The sequence below is a fragment of the Penicillium daleae genome (genome assembly GCF_028827525.1).
Source record: "Penicillium daleae strain IBT 16125 chromosome Unknown utg000006l_segment0_segment0, whole genome shotgun sequence".
NCBI lineage: Eukaryota > Fungi > Ascomycota > Eurotiomycetes > Eurotiales > Aspergillaceae > Penicillium > Penicillium daleae.
In genome coordinates, this window is record NW_026623154.1 from 3,997,704 (window position 1) to 4,015,950 (window position 18,247).

At 51.0% G+C, this 18,247-nt stretch overlaps 7 protein-coding genes across 7 annotated transcripts; 6 read left to right on the forward strand and 1 right to left on the reverse strand.

Annotated features, from left to right (window-relative positions):
* Positions 1 to 641: 641 nt before the first annotated feature.
* Positions 642 to 1,332, forward strand: N7458_007148 (uncharacterized protein; the record flags this gene model as incomplete). The annotated part of the gene is given in 2 exon segments (XM_056910530.1): positions 642 to 664; positions 684 to 1,332. The coding sequence occupies 2 exon segments, from the start codon at positions 642 to 644 to the stop codon at positions 1,330 to 1,332; spliced, it is 672 nt and encodes a 223-aa protein (XP_056766234.1).
* A 331-nt stretch (positions 1,333 to 1,663) lies between these two features.
* Positions 1,664 to 2,653, forward strand: N7458_007149 (alpha/beta fold hydrolase; the record flags this gene model as incomplete). The annotated part of the gene is made up of 1 exon (XM_056910531.1): positions 1,664 to 2,653. One exon carries the CDS (start codon positions 1,664 to 1,666, stop codon positions 2,651 to 2,653), a length of 990 nt encoding a protein of 329 aa, XP_056766235.1.
* Positions 2,654 to 4,060: 1,407 nt separating this feature from the next.
* N7458_007150 (putative C2H2 transcription factor) lies at positions 4,061 to 4,986 on the forward strand (the record flags this gene model as incomplete). Its single annotated transcript, XM_056910532.1, has 2 exons — positions 4,061 to 4,335; positions 4,404 to 4,986. 2 exons carry the CDS (start codon positions 4,061 to 4,063, stop codon positions 4,984 to 4,986), a joined length of 858 nt encoding a protein of 285 aa, XP_056766236.1.
* Positions 4,987 to 8,696: 3,710 nt separating this feature from the next.
* On the forward strand, positions 8,697 to 9,707 carry N7458_007151 (dual specificity protein phosphatase family protein; the record flags this gene model as incomplete). The annotated part of the gene is made up of 1 exon (XM_056910533.1): positions 8,697 to 9,707. One exon carries the CDS (start codon positions 8,697 to 8,699, stop codon positions 9,705 to 9,707), a length of 1,011 nt encoding a protein of 336 aa, XP_056766237.1.
* Positions 9,708 to 10,567: 860 nt separating this feature from the next.
* Positions 10,568 to 12,433, forward strand: N7458_007152 (uncharacterized protein; the record flags this gene model as incomplete). Its single annotated transcript, XM_056910534.1, has 1 exon — positions 10,568 to 12,433. One exon carries the CDS (start codon positions 10,568 to 10,570, stop codon positions 12,431 to 12,433), a length of 1,866 nt encoding a protein of 621 aa, XP_056766238.1.
* A 772-nt stretch (positions 12,434 to 13,205) lies between these two features.
* N7458_007153 (putative SNF2 family helicase/ATPase PasG) lies at positions 13,206 to 16,052 on the forward strand (the record flags this gene model as incomplete). Its single annotated transcript, XM_056910535.1, has 4 exons — positions 13,206 to 13,481; positions 13,547 to 14,353; positions 14,404 to 15,145; positions 15,205 to 16,052. 4 exons carry the CDS (start codon positions 13,206 to 13,208, stop codon positions 16,050 to 16,052), a joined length of 2,673 nt encoding a protein of 890 aa, XP_056766239.1.
* Positions 16,053 to 16,456: 404 nt separating this feature from the next.
* end3 (cytoskeletal adaptor protein SagA) lies at positions 16,457 to 17,813 on the reverse strand (the record flags this gene model as incomplete). Its single annotated transcript, XM_056910536.1, has 3 exons — positions 16,457 to 17,199; positions 17,271 to 17,502; positions 17,574 to 17,813. 3 exons carry the CDS (start codon positions 17,811 to 17,813, stop codon positions 16,457 to 16,459), a joined length of 1,215 nt encoding a protein of 404 aa, XP_056766240.1.
* Between the last annotated feature and the right edge of the window lie 434 nt (positions 17,814 to 18,247).

Genomic DNA, 18,247 nt, shown 5'->3' on the forward strand with positions numbered 1-18,247 from the left:
CCCCGGTAACCTTGTAGATTGAATTATCAACGGAGGACGACGAAAGAAAGTTGTAGTTACTTTGTGGGCCCGCTAGATGTCATGGGCTTGAAGATCTTACTTGTTTACTTTCTCTACAAGCTCCGTCCAGTCGTATAATATTGGATCAAAGGTTATCGCAAATCCACTCTCTCCTAGGAAGTCTCTTCTGAAATAGTTACACGAATGAGTGCATTCCCGTCTTCTACCCCGGATTGACAATCACAGTCTCTCAGGATCGTGGCTTGTACCTTGAGTACCTCAAACTGACTTGATAATAGTACTTCGTCTCTAGAATTGGGCCGGAGCCTTGCGGCTCGCTCTTCCTGAGCGATGGAAGTCCATCGGATCGTTCGATGCAGATGTTCATTATGGAGAGCCGGGACGCCAAGCTACCTTTCCCAGATCCGCTCCAACTCCGAGCCCACTTTCGCATGGCAGCCTCTTTGCATTTGTTCCATGTCGAAGAAAGCATATATAAGGGCTGACCCTAGCCTCCATCGTGTATGGAAAACCTATTCTCTGCATACGAGACACTAATAGTGATAGACTAACTTCCGGAAAGTCCAGTTCACCCCGACAATACAGAGAACAATACGCTCTATCCGGTGCCTTTTGCCCAGATGGATACGCTATCACTGCTATGGTTTGCTTATAAAATTTAGCAGATATCTCTACCCGCGATCTTTCACAGGCCTTGTCCATCGGCTGCCGTTCGGACTCTACACGAAGGAATGTCCTCGCTCTCCCGGTAATGAAGCTGAGGCGCTACTCTTAGTGGAAAAGTACCCAGGAAGGCACCCTATTCTCATTATGATGGCGGTAGCTGGGCAAACCTTGGACAAAGTCTTTTATCGGCTCTCGTACACGGAGCGCAAACAGTTATCGAAAGACTTGAAGAGCGTCGTATCACAACTGCGTTGCATCCCGAACCAGACCCCTTATATCTTCGGCAATAGTCACGGCGGCCCATTGAGAAATCATCGGTTCCCCTCCGGCACATGCGGTCCGTTCAACTCGATCTTTGATTTCAAAGATTTCCTTGTTCATCCCTACGTGCGCAAGGAGACAAAAGAGAAAATTTCGGCCGTTTACGCTCGCACATACCGATCTGTTTTCACCCATGCAGACCTGTACCCGAGCAATATTATGCTTGATCGCGGGTGCCTATCTGGGATTGTGGATTGGGAGTGCGCTGGGTTTTATCCTGAGTACTGGGAGTACACGAAACTCATGTATGACGCTGAAATGTTCCCTGAAGTTCGACAGATCATTCTGAGGCGTTCTCGGAGGAAGGCTATGAGGAACAATTAGAGGCTGAGAGACTTTTGTGGAATGATACGGCCTTTGGTATATTGGACCAAAAGGAATCAAGTTTTGTCTTGTCTGGTATTTTTTGTCCAATTACTTGGCGTAGTAAGAAAGATCGAGTCGCATCAGCTTGAAGGGGAAATACTAGCGCCAAGCAATGCTAGAGGTCTCAGGCATACCCGCGGTGTAGACCCAGATATGCTGACCTCCAGCAATGAGGCTCCCTTCGAGGCTAAACGTTCTACCCCGCAGTTCCGCTTGACGTGGATCTATACGACTGTATACGAGGCCAGACTACCGCCTGCTTTATCAAACATTTGATCAACCATACACTATGAAAACTGCGCCTCAAGACTGGACAAGAGACACAGGCTCGGCAATGGTGTCAATTGGTACCCATTGTCTGTATACCTCAATCAGTGGACCTCCCCGCACACCCGAAGATCCACTCATCGTGGTTCTCGCAGGCGCAGGAGATGTCGCGTCCTCTTACACGGCCCTCTCACTCCTCGTATCTTCGTTCTCTCGGATCCTGTTCTACGATCGTACCGGGCTCGGTCGCAGTGAGCCGAGAACGAGCTTAGCAAGATCCATACATCTCGCGGCTACTACGGCCGTTACGGCCGCCGAGGAACTACACAGCCTTCTCGAAGCGACAAATTTGCGCTCGCCGTTGGTTCTAGTCGCCCACTCTTACGGTGCTATCGTTTCTCGCGAGTTTCTACATCTGTACAATGACGAGGTTGTCGGAATCGTACTTGCGGATGCCTCCACCGAGCGACAATGTGACTATTTTCAGCTTCCGGATCCCAATATCAATGCGGTGCTTGGGGATCTCAAAGTGGCGCAGATTACGGGTCTACGAGCAGACTCGAAACTTTCAAGAGATGGATGGAGAAATCGAGCCATCGATATTGCGCGCGGTGCAGCCGCAGCACAGGTCGAGGTTGATTCGTATGTGGGCGTTTGCCATACACTTGCGGATAAGAAGCAGTTTCATAATCGGGCGATGGGGAATCGCCCGGTAAGTGTGATTCGCTGTAATGGCGCTAGGGACTATGAACGTATCTACGAGAAGGGTGTTGAGGTGGGCAATGGGACGCCACAGCAGCAACGAGCGTTCCGGGATCTCCTGGATCGATGGGAGGCGATAGACAGGGAGCTGAAGGAGGAACAGCTCCAACTGTCCACGACCACGCATCTGGTGCATATACCAGATTGTGGACATAACGTGCATTTGATACGGCCGGATATAGTTGCGGGCGAGATTCGATGGGTATTGGATCAGCTACGGAGGCCGCGGGGCGATGCGCTGAAACTATGACGGTCTCATAATTCGGCGGTGAGATGTACATGATTTGACGGAGCTTGTTCGATGTTTGACAATCTTGTCTGGGAATCCCTTGCGAAGATTCTTCTCTTGCGATTTGTGTATATTGTTGTAGCCTGCCGTGATCAAGAACTGGAGGATTCACAGCCACTGCCATGGATATTCGGCAAGTTAGTTTAATGCAATTTGACTTTGAATAAGGTGCTTCGCCTGAAGATTCGCAAGCACTCTGTATGTCGATCAGTCTCTATGCTATCTTTAGATAGCAGACGCCACGAGGGAAAGCTCTAATATTCTGCAGCCTAGAGATGCAAGCAGCAAGAGCCAGTCAGGAGCCTTTTTCAGTCCAGCACTGCCTCTGCCTTACCTTGCTTATCTAACACTTCCACGTGATCTACCTACATCATGGCGATCCACAGTCCCGTGACTATGCAGGGCATCACCGCCACATCAAAGTACAGGCACTGCATAATGCCATAGACTGACCACCCTGTAGGAGACGCCGCAGGTATTCCATAGGCGACTCCGTAGGGCCCCATCCAGAGTGCACTGTAGATTTATAAGGCACCAATAGTGGCGATCTTTCTGGGCCGAAGTGCAGCAGTAGCAGGCTTCACAGGCTTCCTCGCCGGCCCGCAAGTCTCCTCCTACCAGGATGGCTGCCTGACTTGATTTGTGTAGACACTGGAGACCCAAGACTGGGGCGATCGAAGCGAAACAAGGCAAATTTAATTGGTACGCAGTGAAGCCGCTATGGCGGTGGTCGGAGGGACACTCTTGATTGTATGAGTCATTCTGGACAACAGTGCTCCAGAAGAGGGAGTTGTCAGTGTGGCCACACTTAAGCCAGGGTGCGCTGATGAGAGAGAGGGCCCAAAGCAAGAAAGCATTAAAAGGCCAACGCATTCCCCTGGGCGGCGCCTGCATCCATGCACATTAGTATATAGATGATCTCCGGTCCAGTGACGAATTTGCCTTGCTGAACAATACTCCAGAGACCCCTCTTCAGCTGATCGGTAACTCCGGGAAACTGTCGTGGACGAACAGAAACTCCGAGAAGCGCGGTAATCCTGCGCCACAGTGGCGGTTCTTTGACGGAAGCGGGCGGCCTTAGGTATAAAAGGGGGCGGATGCCTTGACACCCGAAAATTTGGGCACTTTCTCTTCTTCCCATATACCCTACCCCAACACCTGCGCCCATCATCTTTTCCTCTCGACTTCGGTTAATTTATTTGAATCCTCACCTTTCCTGCTCCTCAGGAATTGTTTCTGCTTAATTTTTCCCCTCCCCTACAAATCGACTCCCAGTGTGGTTGTGAGTGATCGGTGGACGCGTCCTTGCCGGTATCTCTATTCCACTACAAATCCGCTCATCAGTTGGTGTGGGGTCGACACGATACTATGGGCGACGGATCTGACTATCCTAGTCCACGAAGTGAAGCTCCACACGGAGTTACTGTTGCCTCTGCCCTTGCCTCGGCCACAGAGTCTCTCTCTTCAATTGCCAGAATGAACGAACAAGCTGTTGCCCTCAGTTATCCCATGGAGAGTGCGCGCCCGCGCCTCTCTGTCCGACGCGCCCGCGATCCTCCCAAGAACGCCGAAGGCCAAATCTACTGCGACCACACCGACTGTCAGGCTGCGCCGCCTACTTTCCGCCGTCCTTGTGAATGGAAGTAAGTATTTTATGTCCTTTCCTGGTGTTGTTGCTGGTGGTTCCTTATACTGACTCGATTTTTACTAGTAAACACATGGATAAACACGATCGCCCCTACAAATGCTATGAACCTGGCTGCGACAAGATCCAGGGCTTCACCTACTCGGGTGGCCTCCTGCGCCACCAGCGCGAAGTGCACAAGAAGAACAACGACGCGAAGAAGCCCTTGATGTGTCCATATGCCGATTGCAACCGCAGCACCGGTAACGGGTTCACGCGCCAGGAAAATCTCCGAGAGCACTTGCGCCGTCGCCACATGCACACGGATGAGGGCCCAACGGGCTCCATCCTTGTTGATATGCCATGGGAACGCGCCAGCGAGCTGGAGGGCGTTCGCGCCAACTCGCTCCCAGCCACTGGTCTCAAGCGCAGACACGACGAATCGCCCAACGGCGACCTTCCCGATCCCGACGAGAACGGCGATGATCTTCACAACGAAGTCAAGCGACTGCGTCGCGAGGTCCAGGAGAAAGATCGCCGTCTGGAGCAACTAGAGCGCATCGTCGCTGATCTCCAGCAAGCCCTCCCTCAGCCGCCTGTGCCCGAACACGACCCTCAGCTTACGCAAGCGATGCCACCCCCCGCACCGCAGGCTGCTGCTCCTCTTTAAGACCCACACCTCTCTACTCTACCACTTAATTATCCGGGATGGCCCTCTCTTCGCGTGACGTTGTTTCTTGCATTCTATGGGCGTTCCTCCTCTCAAACAGAGGTCTGAAATATTTGCTTTGTTCTTTATTCGTCGTTTCTGCTCCCCCTAGTTCACCATGTCTACTGCATCTGGGTTTGTTGACGATGGCCGGGGTCGATGACCGTCAAGCTAGCTGTTAGGGCACTAAGGCGTTTTGCTTGACATTGGCTTTCAATGGGTCAGGCGGTTTCTTTCGATGAGGTGTATACCCAGGTTTACTATTGTCTTAGTTTTCTATTCCCAAGCTATTATTTGCTAAACTCCTCAGCCATTTCCAACCTACTCTGTTCTTAGTCTTCGCAGCCCCCAGTCGTCCACTTCCCAATCTCCCCTCAATAGTTTCTAATGAATACCAGCTTGAACATCAAAATACATTGCATCTCGTATTGCCTCCCACAGCCCTGGCCCGTATACCTCGTACCTCGCAGCCTCGCAAACAAGGCATCCGCAGATCCGTCGATCCTCAAAAATGGGGGCCAGAATTCCCCAGCCACACCGCGCCAGGCAACCATCGGCACCTGAGGCCCCCAGAAACCACCCTCTGGGGCCTAAGGCCATCCATTCCATTCCGTCCAGACCCTGAGCTTCCCGCCGCCCCCATCTAGTAATCCCGCCTAGCGGCGCATGAGCCTCATGGTGGACTTGGACTCCGTCCGCGGGCACCCGATTCAGTCGAGGCTGCCGCCGGAGACCCGGGATACGAATGAGTCATGTTTGATGGCGGCTTCGTCATGGTCATCATGGGCTTTGATGAGATCGCGAGTCACGGGTAGAGGTGGGTGCGGCTCGGAGTTAGCTGGTCGGATATCCGGTGTTCGGTGGAATGGATAGAATGAGTCTCGGGGGGTATTTGTAATCCAGGTGGTTTGACTTGCGGGTTTGTCGGCGGTGTTATGCGCGATGGGCCGGGTGGCTGAGGTGGGATAGGTAGAGTGTCAGCATGGACTATACAGTTTGTGGATTGTCCAGGGTGTTACCACTCCGGGCACTACGGAGATACAGACACCGCGGGTTTCTCTGCGCATGCAGGACATATGACATGCAAGGCTGTGCCTAGCGTGTCGGTTCATGACTCGAGTATCAAGTAAGATGGAGCTATCCTACTGCAGAATCAAAAGAAGTTAGCACAAACTGTCGAGAGAGTTGTCATGGGGATTAAACTATAGCTTGAGATGATCAAGACGCCCTCTGAGTATGCTTCTGACTGCATGTTATCGATGATATGGTTCTCTGTGGTACTCAGATGGAAGCATGGCACGCTCATAATAGGAAGGTCAGAATGGATGCTTGTGGATGGATATATTGCCGAAATATGGATGGAGAGTGGTGCAGAGGTATAAACCGTACTCTTGCGGTGTTGTTCGCATGTCAAGATGCTTCAGGTGTCATCGTTGGGACCAACTTGGCTGAGCGGTAAATATCTCTAACCAATATCAAAATCAACACTGTGGGGTACTTGCCTCGAGAACAGAATCAACAAATCATTATCAGCCTTGAGTAGGCCACAAAAAGACCCGCACAGAGTGGAGACAGCGAGGATCGAACTTGTGCCATTTTTGTTTGCCTTGGACAGGTTAAGGGCCACTTCCAGTTCCAAAATCTCAAGAAGACCCCTTGGTAATCTAGTGATAAAGAACTAGGTTTACCGCACACCTCTGGCGAGTGGGAACTGGGTGGCATCGATTCACTCGCCTAATCTTGTTGTTCTCCCTTTGGTCGTCGAGTTTATTATCTGATGGTCAGTTGCGCGGAGTTAGCGGGTGACCAGGGCCAATGCTCCACCTGGGCGGCCCGGTTCCGTCTTCTTTTTATTTTTATTATTTGTATTTGTTGGATTTGATTCTAAGTAATGTCAATGCTGTGTGAGTGAGTATATGGTACGGCAGAGTGGTTATGTTCTCGGTAGCGTAGCTTCCCTCACGTTATGGTATGCGTAACACGACTGATATTGATCGTCCGTGGGTTGGGGTGATATCTGGGTCTCTGGTGTTTTGGGCTTCCAAATTTACGTATTCGCTGTATCAATGACGTGCCTAGAGTATATTGAGAGAGAAACTGATAAAACTATTTGACTACTAGGTATTTTGAATTTAAAAGAATAATGATAGGAATTAGAATGAGCTTTTTCAAGAGTCAATCTTTTTCTAGTAGACTTATCATCTTGACCCTCCAGGCCTCCGCTACTATAGCTGCTCTGTATCTAAAATTTCTATTCTCTTAACATCACAGGATAGAATCAAGTTATTTAGCTTGTAAGACGGGAAATATATGACTCAGACTTAATTAATGTTACCAAGACTCCGCCAGTACGACAGGACAAGACCCACATAAATTATAGAGAACGGAGTAGGAATCGAACTCACGCTATCTGTTTGCTTAGGATGGGTTAAGAGTCACTTCTCGGAGAATCTATCAAGAAGACCCCTTAGTAGCCTAGTAGTAAAACACTAGGTCACGCACACCTCTGGCGAGTGGGAGGTATTCGAATCCGAGTAGCGTCGATGCATTCGCCTAATCGATATCGCTCTCCCTTTGATCGTCGAGTTTAATTACCTGATTGTCAGTTGGGCGTGGGCGGAGTTAGCGGGTGGCCGGGGCCAATGCTCCACCTGGGCGACCCAGATTTGGTCTTCTTTTTTGCTTTTTGAATATAATTCTTGCCTTGCTTTTCGAATGATGACCCTGTGATGGGTGATATGCAGTCTGTTAAAGTTATGGTTTGGATCAAGAGTATGGCAATATTATGGCATATGAGCTGCCAGAGAAAGTTGCATTGTCAAGGATTTGTACGAATCCATTCAGTCGTGGTCGGCCGGCTGCGTGGCATTCTATCAATTCAATCATCATACTGCTCTCCCTATGATCGTCGAGTCTAGTTAGCAAATTGCTAATGGAGTGGATTTCACCGGCACAAAAAGCCCGTGTGAATGGCACAGCTCTCGATGTTTCCGGTTTTCCGCCTTTTGTTCCCCATCTAGTTTTGTTCTCTTTCATCTTGATATGTTGCACCTGGCGGAGTCTGCTGCTGGTTTAACGCCATGAGACGCGAGTATCATTTTTCCTATAATCCTGAGGCTAACATGGCATCTATTTTTACTGCCAAATATTGTTGAAAATTTCAGTAAGTCAAACAACAAATTGGAGACAAGGAGCTGAATGCATGAGTACGGGTTGGGAATGTTGTCGTCTACTGTGGAACTCCATCCGCATGCGGCTCAGTGTCTTACATAATCTCGCAACCGCGTCCCCGTGTAGGTTAAATCAACCTCATCTCTGGTCTCAATGGTGGGGTACTCTTTCAATGCGTGGTGCGCTGGTCCAAAAAACTCATAAACCTACTGAGGCCACAAATACTCTCTTCGAGACTTCTTGGTTCCAAAATTGAAGCCACTCCGTGAGGGCCATGCGCCGGTGAAGGCAGGCTTGCTCTAGCACGTTGGGCATGTGGAGGGCTGTTCCACTTTTCACTGATTCCCAAGCTGCTCTGCGGAGTAAAGCTCCTCAGTCTTCTTCTTTTCTTTCAGCGTTGCTGAGAGGCAATCTCCACCTCTTTCAACAGCCACACATGTCCAGCATAGCAGGACATGCCAGTCATCATGTCTAAATTTCTTCCATCAGCCGAAGTGCCAATGTCCCACGATTTAGAATCGCACTATGTCCGCACACAGGAGTACACCTCCGCCCCGAAATACCCTCCTGGCGCTGGTCTGAATCCAGCATTAGGCTACTTTGGCCTTGGGCAGCCTGATGATGACAACGACACGGTGGTGGTCGACAACAAGATCTTCAACCGGGCAACGCACCAATTTGCTGACGGCGACTTCATCTGCCCAGGATTCTTCAACCTCGCGTATCTTGATGGGCTCACGCGCCGCTTCAACCACTCACAATGGACCTACGAGATGCGCCGCGAGCCTCAGCCTATCCTTCCGTTCTTGTCCCTTGGGCCATATTCATGTCTCCGGGACCTGGAGCAACTCCGCAGCCAGGGCTTCACTTTGCTTCTCGCGATCCGCAGTCGCCAGTCCGCTCAGGCACGACTCGTGTCTGGAGACAAGGCTGCTGCCCAGCTCGGTATTCAGGCCGACACGATTGACGTGCTTGACAACCAAGAATTGATTTCCGCGTTCCCTCGGGCCATTCGCAGAATCAACGATCATCTCGCGGGAGTGGACGAGAACAACCACCCTCGCTTGAGCTCTTCGGTGACCAACGACTCATCGCACAAGAAGAAGGTTCTCGTCTTCTGTGAATCGGGAAATGAGCGCTCGGCCTGTGTGGCCATTGCTTACATCATGGTCATGCTCAATCTGGATGCTGTCCGTGCCGCATACGCAGTTCAGCAGCATCGATTTTGTGTCTCTATTGAAGATCCCATGAAACGCATTCTCGCTGCCTTCGAGTCCATCCTGACGGCCAAACGTGACGTCGAAAGTGCAAAGCATGCCAACATCAAAAGTGGAGCTGCGACTCTTGCGCCTCCTCCTGTTCCGCATGTCCTACTTGCAAAGAAACGAAGCTTTGCAGATCGACAGGAGTACGAATCTGACATGACTGATGTTGACATGGACATCGATGACGAGGGCCATTCATCCATGGACCGAATGCCGCGCGCACCGTTCCAGGATCGAGTAGCTTAGAACAATTTTCCATATGCGAGGCCGAATACTCTATTTCTACATCTCGGCAGCATTCGTCTCATTCCCTGCTACGTCTGACGGATTTCACGAGGGTAGAATGGGGGTCACGGGGTCTAATTCATGTCCGGTAATATGGACTTCTGTGTCGATATGGATTTGTGGTGGCTTTCTCATTTTTCGCTGTGATTGTTCTAGAGGGTGGAGGTCTCCTATGTATGGCTCTGGTCGTCGTCGACTCAAATACCCATCCGATGCTTCAGATTCATCATTATTATTGAAATATCAGCCATAAATGTCAATCATATTCTGTAATATCCGTACCAAGGAAAGAGCTGAAATCAGTAGACTGGTTTGTCTTCGATACCCACTTTCGTGGGGTATGCATGTGTTGCTCTGAGGCAGATTGACGCGAGGTCCTCCATCTACACCAGCAACAGCAACTTCTTCCTCTCACTCTCTTTTGCTTCCTCTTCTCCATCTCCCTCTACCATCTTTTTTCACAATCCCCTCCTCTTCCAACTATCTTGTATCTGTTTTATCTCGCATCTTTACAGTCTCTCTTTCTCTTCGCCAAGCCGAATACCTTTGCGAAACCTCGCATACTGCGTCTCTAGTTCAACACATCTCTCACTTGAGAGGCGACTTGAGGTACCGGCCTCTTGCTGCCTCTCAGTGGGAAGGTATTGACTGCTGTACATTTCGCTCACCGTTCCCTACCATCTTCATCTGTATTTTTCACGCGTCATCTTCAGAAAAAAAGTCCAGCCGTTGATCCTTTTTTTGAACAGTTCAAACTGATCCTGTGAAGAATCAACGTCCCACAGCCGAACCTCGCAGCGTCTAACGTGAGGAGAGTCAGAATGACCAAGAAAAAGACCAACAACAAGAAAAAGCCGCGGTCCTCCGTCCGCGGAGCCGGGCCTCCTGAGAACGATGAGGAAGTCCTGACGCAGGAAGAACTTCTCAAGCGTATTCGAAAAGCCCGCACTGCAAAGGCTGGTGTGGAGTACCAACCACCACCCCCTCAGCCCAAGAAGAAAGGCCCCGTGAAACCGTTCATCCCCCCATTCGATCCTAACCTTCCACCGGCGGCGTTCCCAAGCCTCCCAACGATTGGCCAACCGATACCCACTGGCACTAGAGAAGGACACTTGCGTCGTGCCAAGGAAGACCGTGAGAGACGCCTTCAAGGTCTTGAGCCTCTCCCTCGCGAGTCCTATCACTCAGAACCGATCTTCAGAATCAGTGGTCAGAATGATGCTCCGGATGTTAAGCAGCCAGCAGACAAGGAGCCAGCAAGCCAGAAGCCATCCAAGCCGAAGACAACCAAGCGGGGGCAAGCAAGCCAGGATCGGGTCAATGTCAATACATCTGAGGTCGAATATGAAGCACCTAGGGGAGTCAATGTGGACTGGGAAGCCAGCAACACTGTGTTCAACCCGGTCTATATGAGAAACATGGCAACCATGGCTAGCGACGGACAAAAAGAACCAGCTAATTCATATGGCTTGAGTCTTGCAAATCGACCAGAGATGGACTTTTCAGACAGCGACCTTGAAATCATCACTGAGAAAAAGCCTCCTGTTCCTCAATGGGGAGACCTGACTCCGTCACTCCGAGCGGAGATCATGGATAACCTTTTGGAGCATGATACCTGGGAGGAAGCTGTGAATAAGCTTGGTCTGACTCTAAAGCAAGCAAGAAGAACCAAAGAGTACCTGAACCGATTCCACAAGGCTACTGAGCACGAGGACGAACAGCTGAAGGAAATGAGGGAGGAACAGCTCCAAACTCTGTTGAATATGGATTACAGCAATGATCGGACTGTGCCAGAGGATGGCATTCTCGGCAGAACTTCTAAGGAACATCAAAAGAATATCATGAAAGACCCGAACCAGAAGTTACTGCAGTGCAAGAGCGGAGACCTACGCACAGCTTGGCGTTTCCTGAACGAGCGAGGCCTACCTCAGAAGTTGGCCGGAGACTGGAACTGTGGCGCAGGAACAATGCGTCCTGACGAAGATGAGGAACCTCTGACCAAGCGTGTCAAGTGGAGTTATCCTCTCACGACAATCGAGGGGCCTTCAGCCATGCCAATGAATATCGGTCCTGTAAAGCATTTGTCTTCAGGGGCAAAGACAGCCTTCCTCAACAATTTCGGCCAGGCTGGTTCGATTGTCCCGCCTGCTCAGGAGCAACACCCAATTCAAGATGTGCAAAAGCATTGGGATGACTGGGAGCAGCTCTTCATCACTCAACCTGACGAGGACCAAGTCCACCTTGCTCGTGAGAGAAGATTGCAATTGGCGTTGGGCGAGGAGGATGCGGCTACTCTCATGGCGAAAGAGACTGGGCCCGCGCTACCAGAACCGGCAGTTGCTCAATTCCGGTTCAATCAGCGAATTGAGAGAGTCAAGCGCGAGGCTGAGGCCGAGAGGGAAGCTGCTGCCGTAAAATCTCTTCCCTTCACGGCCCGCGACATTGCCGAGGGAACCTGGGAGCAGAAGATGGAGGCCCGGTATGCGAGATTGGCCAATGATTGCCAGAAGCTCCTTCTGAGCTATGACGCACACCCCGATGTCGAGCACGAGGAGAACTCAGAGCTCGACGAAATTGACCAGGACGCGTTGGTGGAGGAGGCCATGCAGTTCAATGGGTCGTACCGCCCACTTTTGAGAGCCAAAGCCTACCCACGTTCTCGGGACGCTGATGTGGACATGGAGTGATCTTCTGCTTGCCAGTAATGAACGGCGAGGGAAGCAAAAGTGAGCGGCGATGAGAGTAATCCTTTGAGTCGGAGAGTGTACAGTGTGAAGTTCATATGGGTGGCGATATGCCTTCTGTCCGTCTACTCGTTGTTGATTTACAGGCTTTGATTGTTCGGGATCTATCGACTTTCCGTCTGAGACCATGTTGGCCTCATCTTTACGGACGCATGTTCGTCAAGGAACCGTGGTGGTTTAGGTCTTTTGATATGTGATTCGGATGATGGAGTTGTTTGGAAGCCCGCAATTTTGTTCTGTCGATCTAGATGGAGTGGATCTGGGGGGAAATATCTGTTCCAACCTATTGTAATGTTAGCCATGAAATCTATTTGTATGTACTCATCGCCTAGTCTTTGTATGAATGGGGAAGTTGTAGATCCGCTTTGATTCGATTAAACTTGGTCCGTGCGCTTGACGCGAAAACCCGCGTCAGACACGCGTAGATTCGTCTCGGAAGTCAAGTACTCATCGAGAGTACATCCAACTCCCATCAAGATTCGCGGTATTGCAGGATATTGTGGCAGAAGCGCCGTGGGCGTCATTTGGAGTGTTGTCGTTTTTTTCATCTCTCCCAAAGAATCTGGTTTTTGACGAATTCTCACCCCTGGGAATGACGTCTGACCTCTCCTGGATCGAGATCTAACACACACTCCTTTACACCCTCTTTCTTACCTCCTCAGTGTCTTTCGCGACCACTCGTTTACTATTGTTGAAGAACTTGTCTCTACTCGCAATGTCTGCAGTAGACTCGCCCATTACGCCCACCGATTCGCGGGCTGGGACGATTCAGCCCGAGTCGACCGTGCCATCCTCCCCGATGACCGAGCCTCTCGATCAAGACTCGAAAGAAACCTTGGAGAAGGAAACAGATTTGGAAAATCTTGAAGATAGAGAGAAAGGCAAAGGCACGGTGGGTGGTGATTCGACAGGGGCGACAGAAGATGTGGACGACACAGAAGGCATGGACACCAAGGCAAAGGCCCTGATGCATCTTCTCAAGACTAGCTCGGTAAGCTGCAGCCAATATGTAACCCGCCTTTCGAGAGCTGACAGCTAACGTTTCTCTGTTGGCAGGTTTTTGTCGCTATCATGTCGGAGAAGATGAAGAAACAACAAGAGGAGGCTAGACAACGGGCTGCAACCCAGAAACGAGTGGCCACCGAGCAGAAGCCGAAACCAAAACCCACAACTAGCGCACGGCGAGAAACCCGGAATACAGCCAAAGAGGAACCCATGACTGAGGATATCTCTGCCGGAAATGAACCAGCCGCGGGGAAGAAACGGGGCCGTCCTCGAAAGAGTGGCCCCAATGGGAGCACAATATCCAGCTATTTCCAGAAAGCCGATGTCAAGGTCGACGAGGACAATCCCACCGTTCAAGAGGCACTTGAACAGGCTGCAGAGGACTACGAGGCCAATCCAACTGCTCTTGGTGGGCAGGAGCTTGTCGCCACCCAGCAGCCAGCTCTGGTAACCGGCGGCAAGATGCGCACCTACCAACTGGAGGGGTTGGAGTGGATGAAGACTCTCTGGATGAATGGCCTTTGCGGCATTCTTGCTGATGAGATGGGTCTTGGGAAGACCGTACAATCTATCTCAATGATCGCCTTCTTGAAAGAGAACAATGTCTCGGGTCCTTACCTTATTGCAGCGCCGCTTAGTACCCTCAGCAACTGGATTGATGAGTTCAAGAAGTGGACTCCCGATATTGAGACTGTTCTTTATCACGGCACTAAAGAGGAGCGTGCGGCTATGCGGAATAAATGCATGAAACCGAGCGATCAGGGAAAGATGAATTTTCCTATCGTTTGTACATCTTACGACATTTGCATCAACGATTCAAAGTTCCTTGGGCAATACCAATGGAGATACATTGTTGTGGTATGTTTAGATTGCCTCGCAGGCAAGGACAACACTAATCGACTCTCTAGGACGAGGGCCATCGCCTCAAAAACATGAATTGCAAGCTCATCAAAGAGTTAATGACATACAACTCTGCTAATCGATTACTCATCACTGGCACACCATTGCAAAACAACATATCTGAGCTGTGGTCACTATTGCATTTCCTACTTCCGGAGGTGTTTAATGATTTGAAGAGCTTTGAGAGCTGGTTCGACTTCTCCTCTATCTTGGATGATTCGGGTAAAGCAGAAGTCATCGAGCGCCGGAAACGCAACTTGGTGACAACGATGCACTCCATCCTGAAACCATTCCTCCTGCGACGTGTCAAGACCGACGTGGAGCATTCTCTTCCGAAGAAGCGCGAGTACATCCTGTATGCTCCGCTTACTCCTGAACAAAAAGAGCTTTACAGGGAAATCCTAAGCGGCACTGGACGTCAGTATCTTGAAGGAAAGGCTCTGGAACGTCTCACTGCTAAGAGCTCTACCCCTACTTGCTCACGCAGCTTGAAGCGTCGCCGCAGTAGCGATGAACCAGGGACGCCCAACAAGAGTCAGCGCACCGCCAGAGACAGTGTGCCAGCCAGTGGCACCTCTTCAGCCCGACGACGCCGAGGACCTCAAAGTTACAAGGATATCAGCGACCGAGAGTTCAATTCAAAACTGCGCAAGCTTGAACAAGGTCTCGACGAGGATGAAGAAGAAACGGAAGAGCCTAACGAAACCGAACTTGAGGAGATTGAGCGGGCAAACAATCTCAAACTTGCAAGTATGTTCGCAACTGTCGCTGAAAATGTATCATGCTTCGCCAGCTAACAAATTTCACAGAGAAGGAAATCAGCCAAAAGAAGATGATGAATCCCATCATGCAAGCTCGCCTGGCCTGCAACTCTCCACACAACTTCTACTGGCCCTGGGTGGACGAATCTTCCACTGTGGACGAAACCCTCGTGTCTGCATCTGGCAAGATGCTTCTTCTTGACCGCCTAGTGCCCTACCTCTTCAAAAAGGGGCACAAGATCCTCATCTTCTCCCAATTTAAGACGCAGCTGGACATCCTCCAGGACTGGGCTACACAATTACGGAACTGGCCCTGCTGCCGAATCGACGGCGCAATCGCCCAGGCCGACCGACAGGCGCAGATCAAGGCTTTCAATACGGACAAGAGGCACAAGATCTTCCTGCTCAGTACTCGTGCTGGTGGCCAAGGAATTAACCTCGTTTCTGCGGATACCGTTATCCTATTCGACTCTGACTGGAACCCACAGCAAGATCTCCAAGCTCAGGACCGAGCGCACCGTATTGGACAAACCAAGCCCGTGATCGTGTACAGACTCGCGACTAAGGGTACCGTTGAGCAGACTCTTCTCGAGAAAGCAGATTCCAAACGCCGCCTCGAGCGTCTGGTAATCCAGAAGGGCAAATTCCGATCACTCCTTGACACGGGTAGTGCCCATGATGTCGAGGAGCTGAGGAAGGTCCTCGGTGAAGATGAATTCGAACGCTTTGAAACGGGCGCCGACCCTGCGGCTATTCTTTCGGATGAAGATCTCCGGATCCTTACCGATCGAAGTGAGGAGGCATATGCTCGTGCTGAAAAGGGTCTCGAGCAGAGTGGACCGGCTTTTGTTGCTGTCGAAACTAAGCGTGATGCGGGCGAGTCTTTGATGTCGTAAGGCTAGGTTCTACTCCCTCCGGCTTTTTATCTCCATGGTGGTTCCTTTTCGAGTTTGGTGGCTCGGTGGTGGTTTTGTTTTGTTCTGGCGTTGGTCGTTGTCGGTGGGTGGTCTTGTGCAGCCCTTGGTGTTCGTTTCAACGGTATCGATTGCTTCTCGTGGGCTTTTGCTGTCTTGCTGTCTCATGGGTCGGGTAGAAAGTTACGCCGTTGTACAATACGTGATGTTAGATTTCACTAGAGATGCATTGCTAACTTTGTCCTCAATGACAATAAACAAAAGAATCCATCAAGCGCCTGGAGCTCCTCGCCAGGAATATGGCTGTACATGAAGATCAACGAGGAGAAGGGTCAAGGTGTCTAGAATGAAGCAGGCCAACACGAGCCAGAAAAATAGTTCAATGTTCAGCGTCGAGACCTCTCTTCCTCAATCTCATGGCGCAGATCGGCCAGAGTTGCCTGCCGCTGAGCCAAATGACTCTTCAAACTCTCAACTTGCTCGCCCACAGTCTTAACATCTTCCCGCGCCCGTTCCAAATCCTGACCATCCTTCGAGCGGCCAACACCCTCCCGCAGCTCTCGCAGCTCCCGCTCCTTATACTCCAAAAGCTGGAGCGCCTCCTTCTTGATCAAGACCCAGTTCGGCCGGCCGTCATTACGCGGCCGATCACGGCGAGTCTCGGATGCCTCGCGGGCAGATTGAAGCTTAGCCTCCATCTCAGCAAGTTCCCGGCGCAGCCGGACCTTCTCCCACTCCTCGTCCTGGATTGTCTCGCTAAAGTCCGTGCCCTTGGGTTGGTACGAGGCTTTGCCGCCAACTCCTAGTCGGCTCAGGTAGGTATCGCCGAACTTGGCCTTGCGCCCGGTTCTCGTCTCCTGGTTGCCGTCAGCACCCCAGCGCTGGGCGGGGCGAGCATTGTTATCGATTTGGTAGTCGATTTGGTTGCTTTCGAAGGAGGATCGCAGGGACGCTGGGATGGTGCGCGGGATGCGGAAGCCCTCGTGGCGGTAGTTGAGGATGTGGAGGAATGCAAGGGTGGCGTCTTTATTGATGGCTTGGGAGGCGGAGGGGTTGACGAGGTTCCATGCAGAGCGGACGTCGGTGTCTGGAACATCGAGGGACTCGTAGAGTGGTTGTAGAGATTCAACTGTAAGTATAGGGTTAGCAGCTTGCTCCGAGGGCGTGCAATGCAAGTCTTGTAATACAAGGGAGTCTCACAGGTGATATCGCCGCGTTGGGTTCGGCTGGAGTTGTAGATCTCCTCGTACTTTGTCCTGTCGGCAGGCTTCATGTACCAGTCAAAGCCGTCTTTCAATCCGAGGGATTCGTCCTCATCTTCTATCCGCTCAAACTGTTCCGGACGATGCAATGCCCGCGTTGCCTGGACAAGATGTGATTTGGATTCGGGGACGAGCCAGTCTGGCAGCACTGGGGGGACTTCTTGGAGCTCCTACAGTTGGGCGCGTTCCAGTTAGCTTCCTCCTTCTGATCCACAGACAGTATGGTCCGAGCAGTACGTACGCCATTAACAAGGTCGAATACTAGGCGCATTGCGACGCAGAATTCCTCAAAGTCCAGCTCTCCGTCACCGTCCACATCTGCAATGTCCCAGACCTTCTCCAGCTGCTCATCGCGCAGTCCACTGTTGCGCAGCACCGAGGCGGCTTGCGAACTGTTCAGATGGGTCTGGCCATTCGAGAGCGAGGAGAAGATCTCCCAATACCGCTCAATCTCCCATTGTTCGATCTTCTTATTCGACATGGTGTGGTTGTAATTGGCGTTGGAGGTTGGATGGTCGGGGGCGGGAGTTTGGGGGGGGAAAGACTGGCCCGCTGTCCGCCTTCAGGGGATCTGAGGTCATCGTTGTTTACCGCGCGTCTAATCTTCAATAAATACAGTACAGTAGGTAGATTGTATGAAGATCAGTAGTTTGAATTTCTTTCAAGTGCTTAGATAGAGCTGTGGATTGATTACATTGTACTTATCCCTCCTGACCGTCAGATATTTAACCGCATATCTTTAAACGAGATGCATCTCAATATGCTCCAACTGTAGTAGTACATCGAGCACCTGGTGACATTCCCCTTCAAAGGTTAATTGTGGTTCATAAATTGAAAACTCCGACTCTCCTCCATCGAATTGGTAAGATGGCCGAGTTGGTCTAAGGCGTCAGGTTAAGGTCCACCTTAGCATAA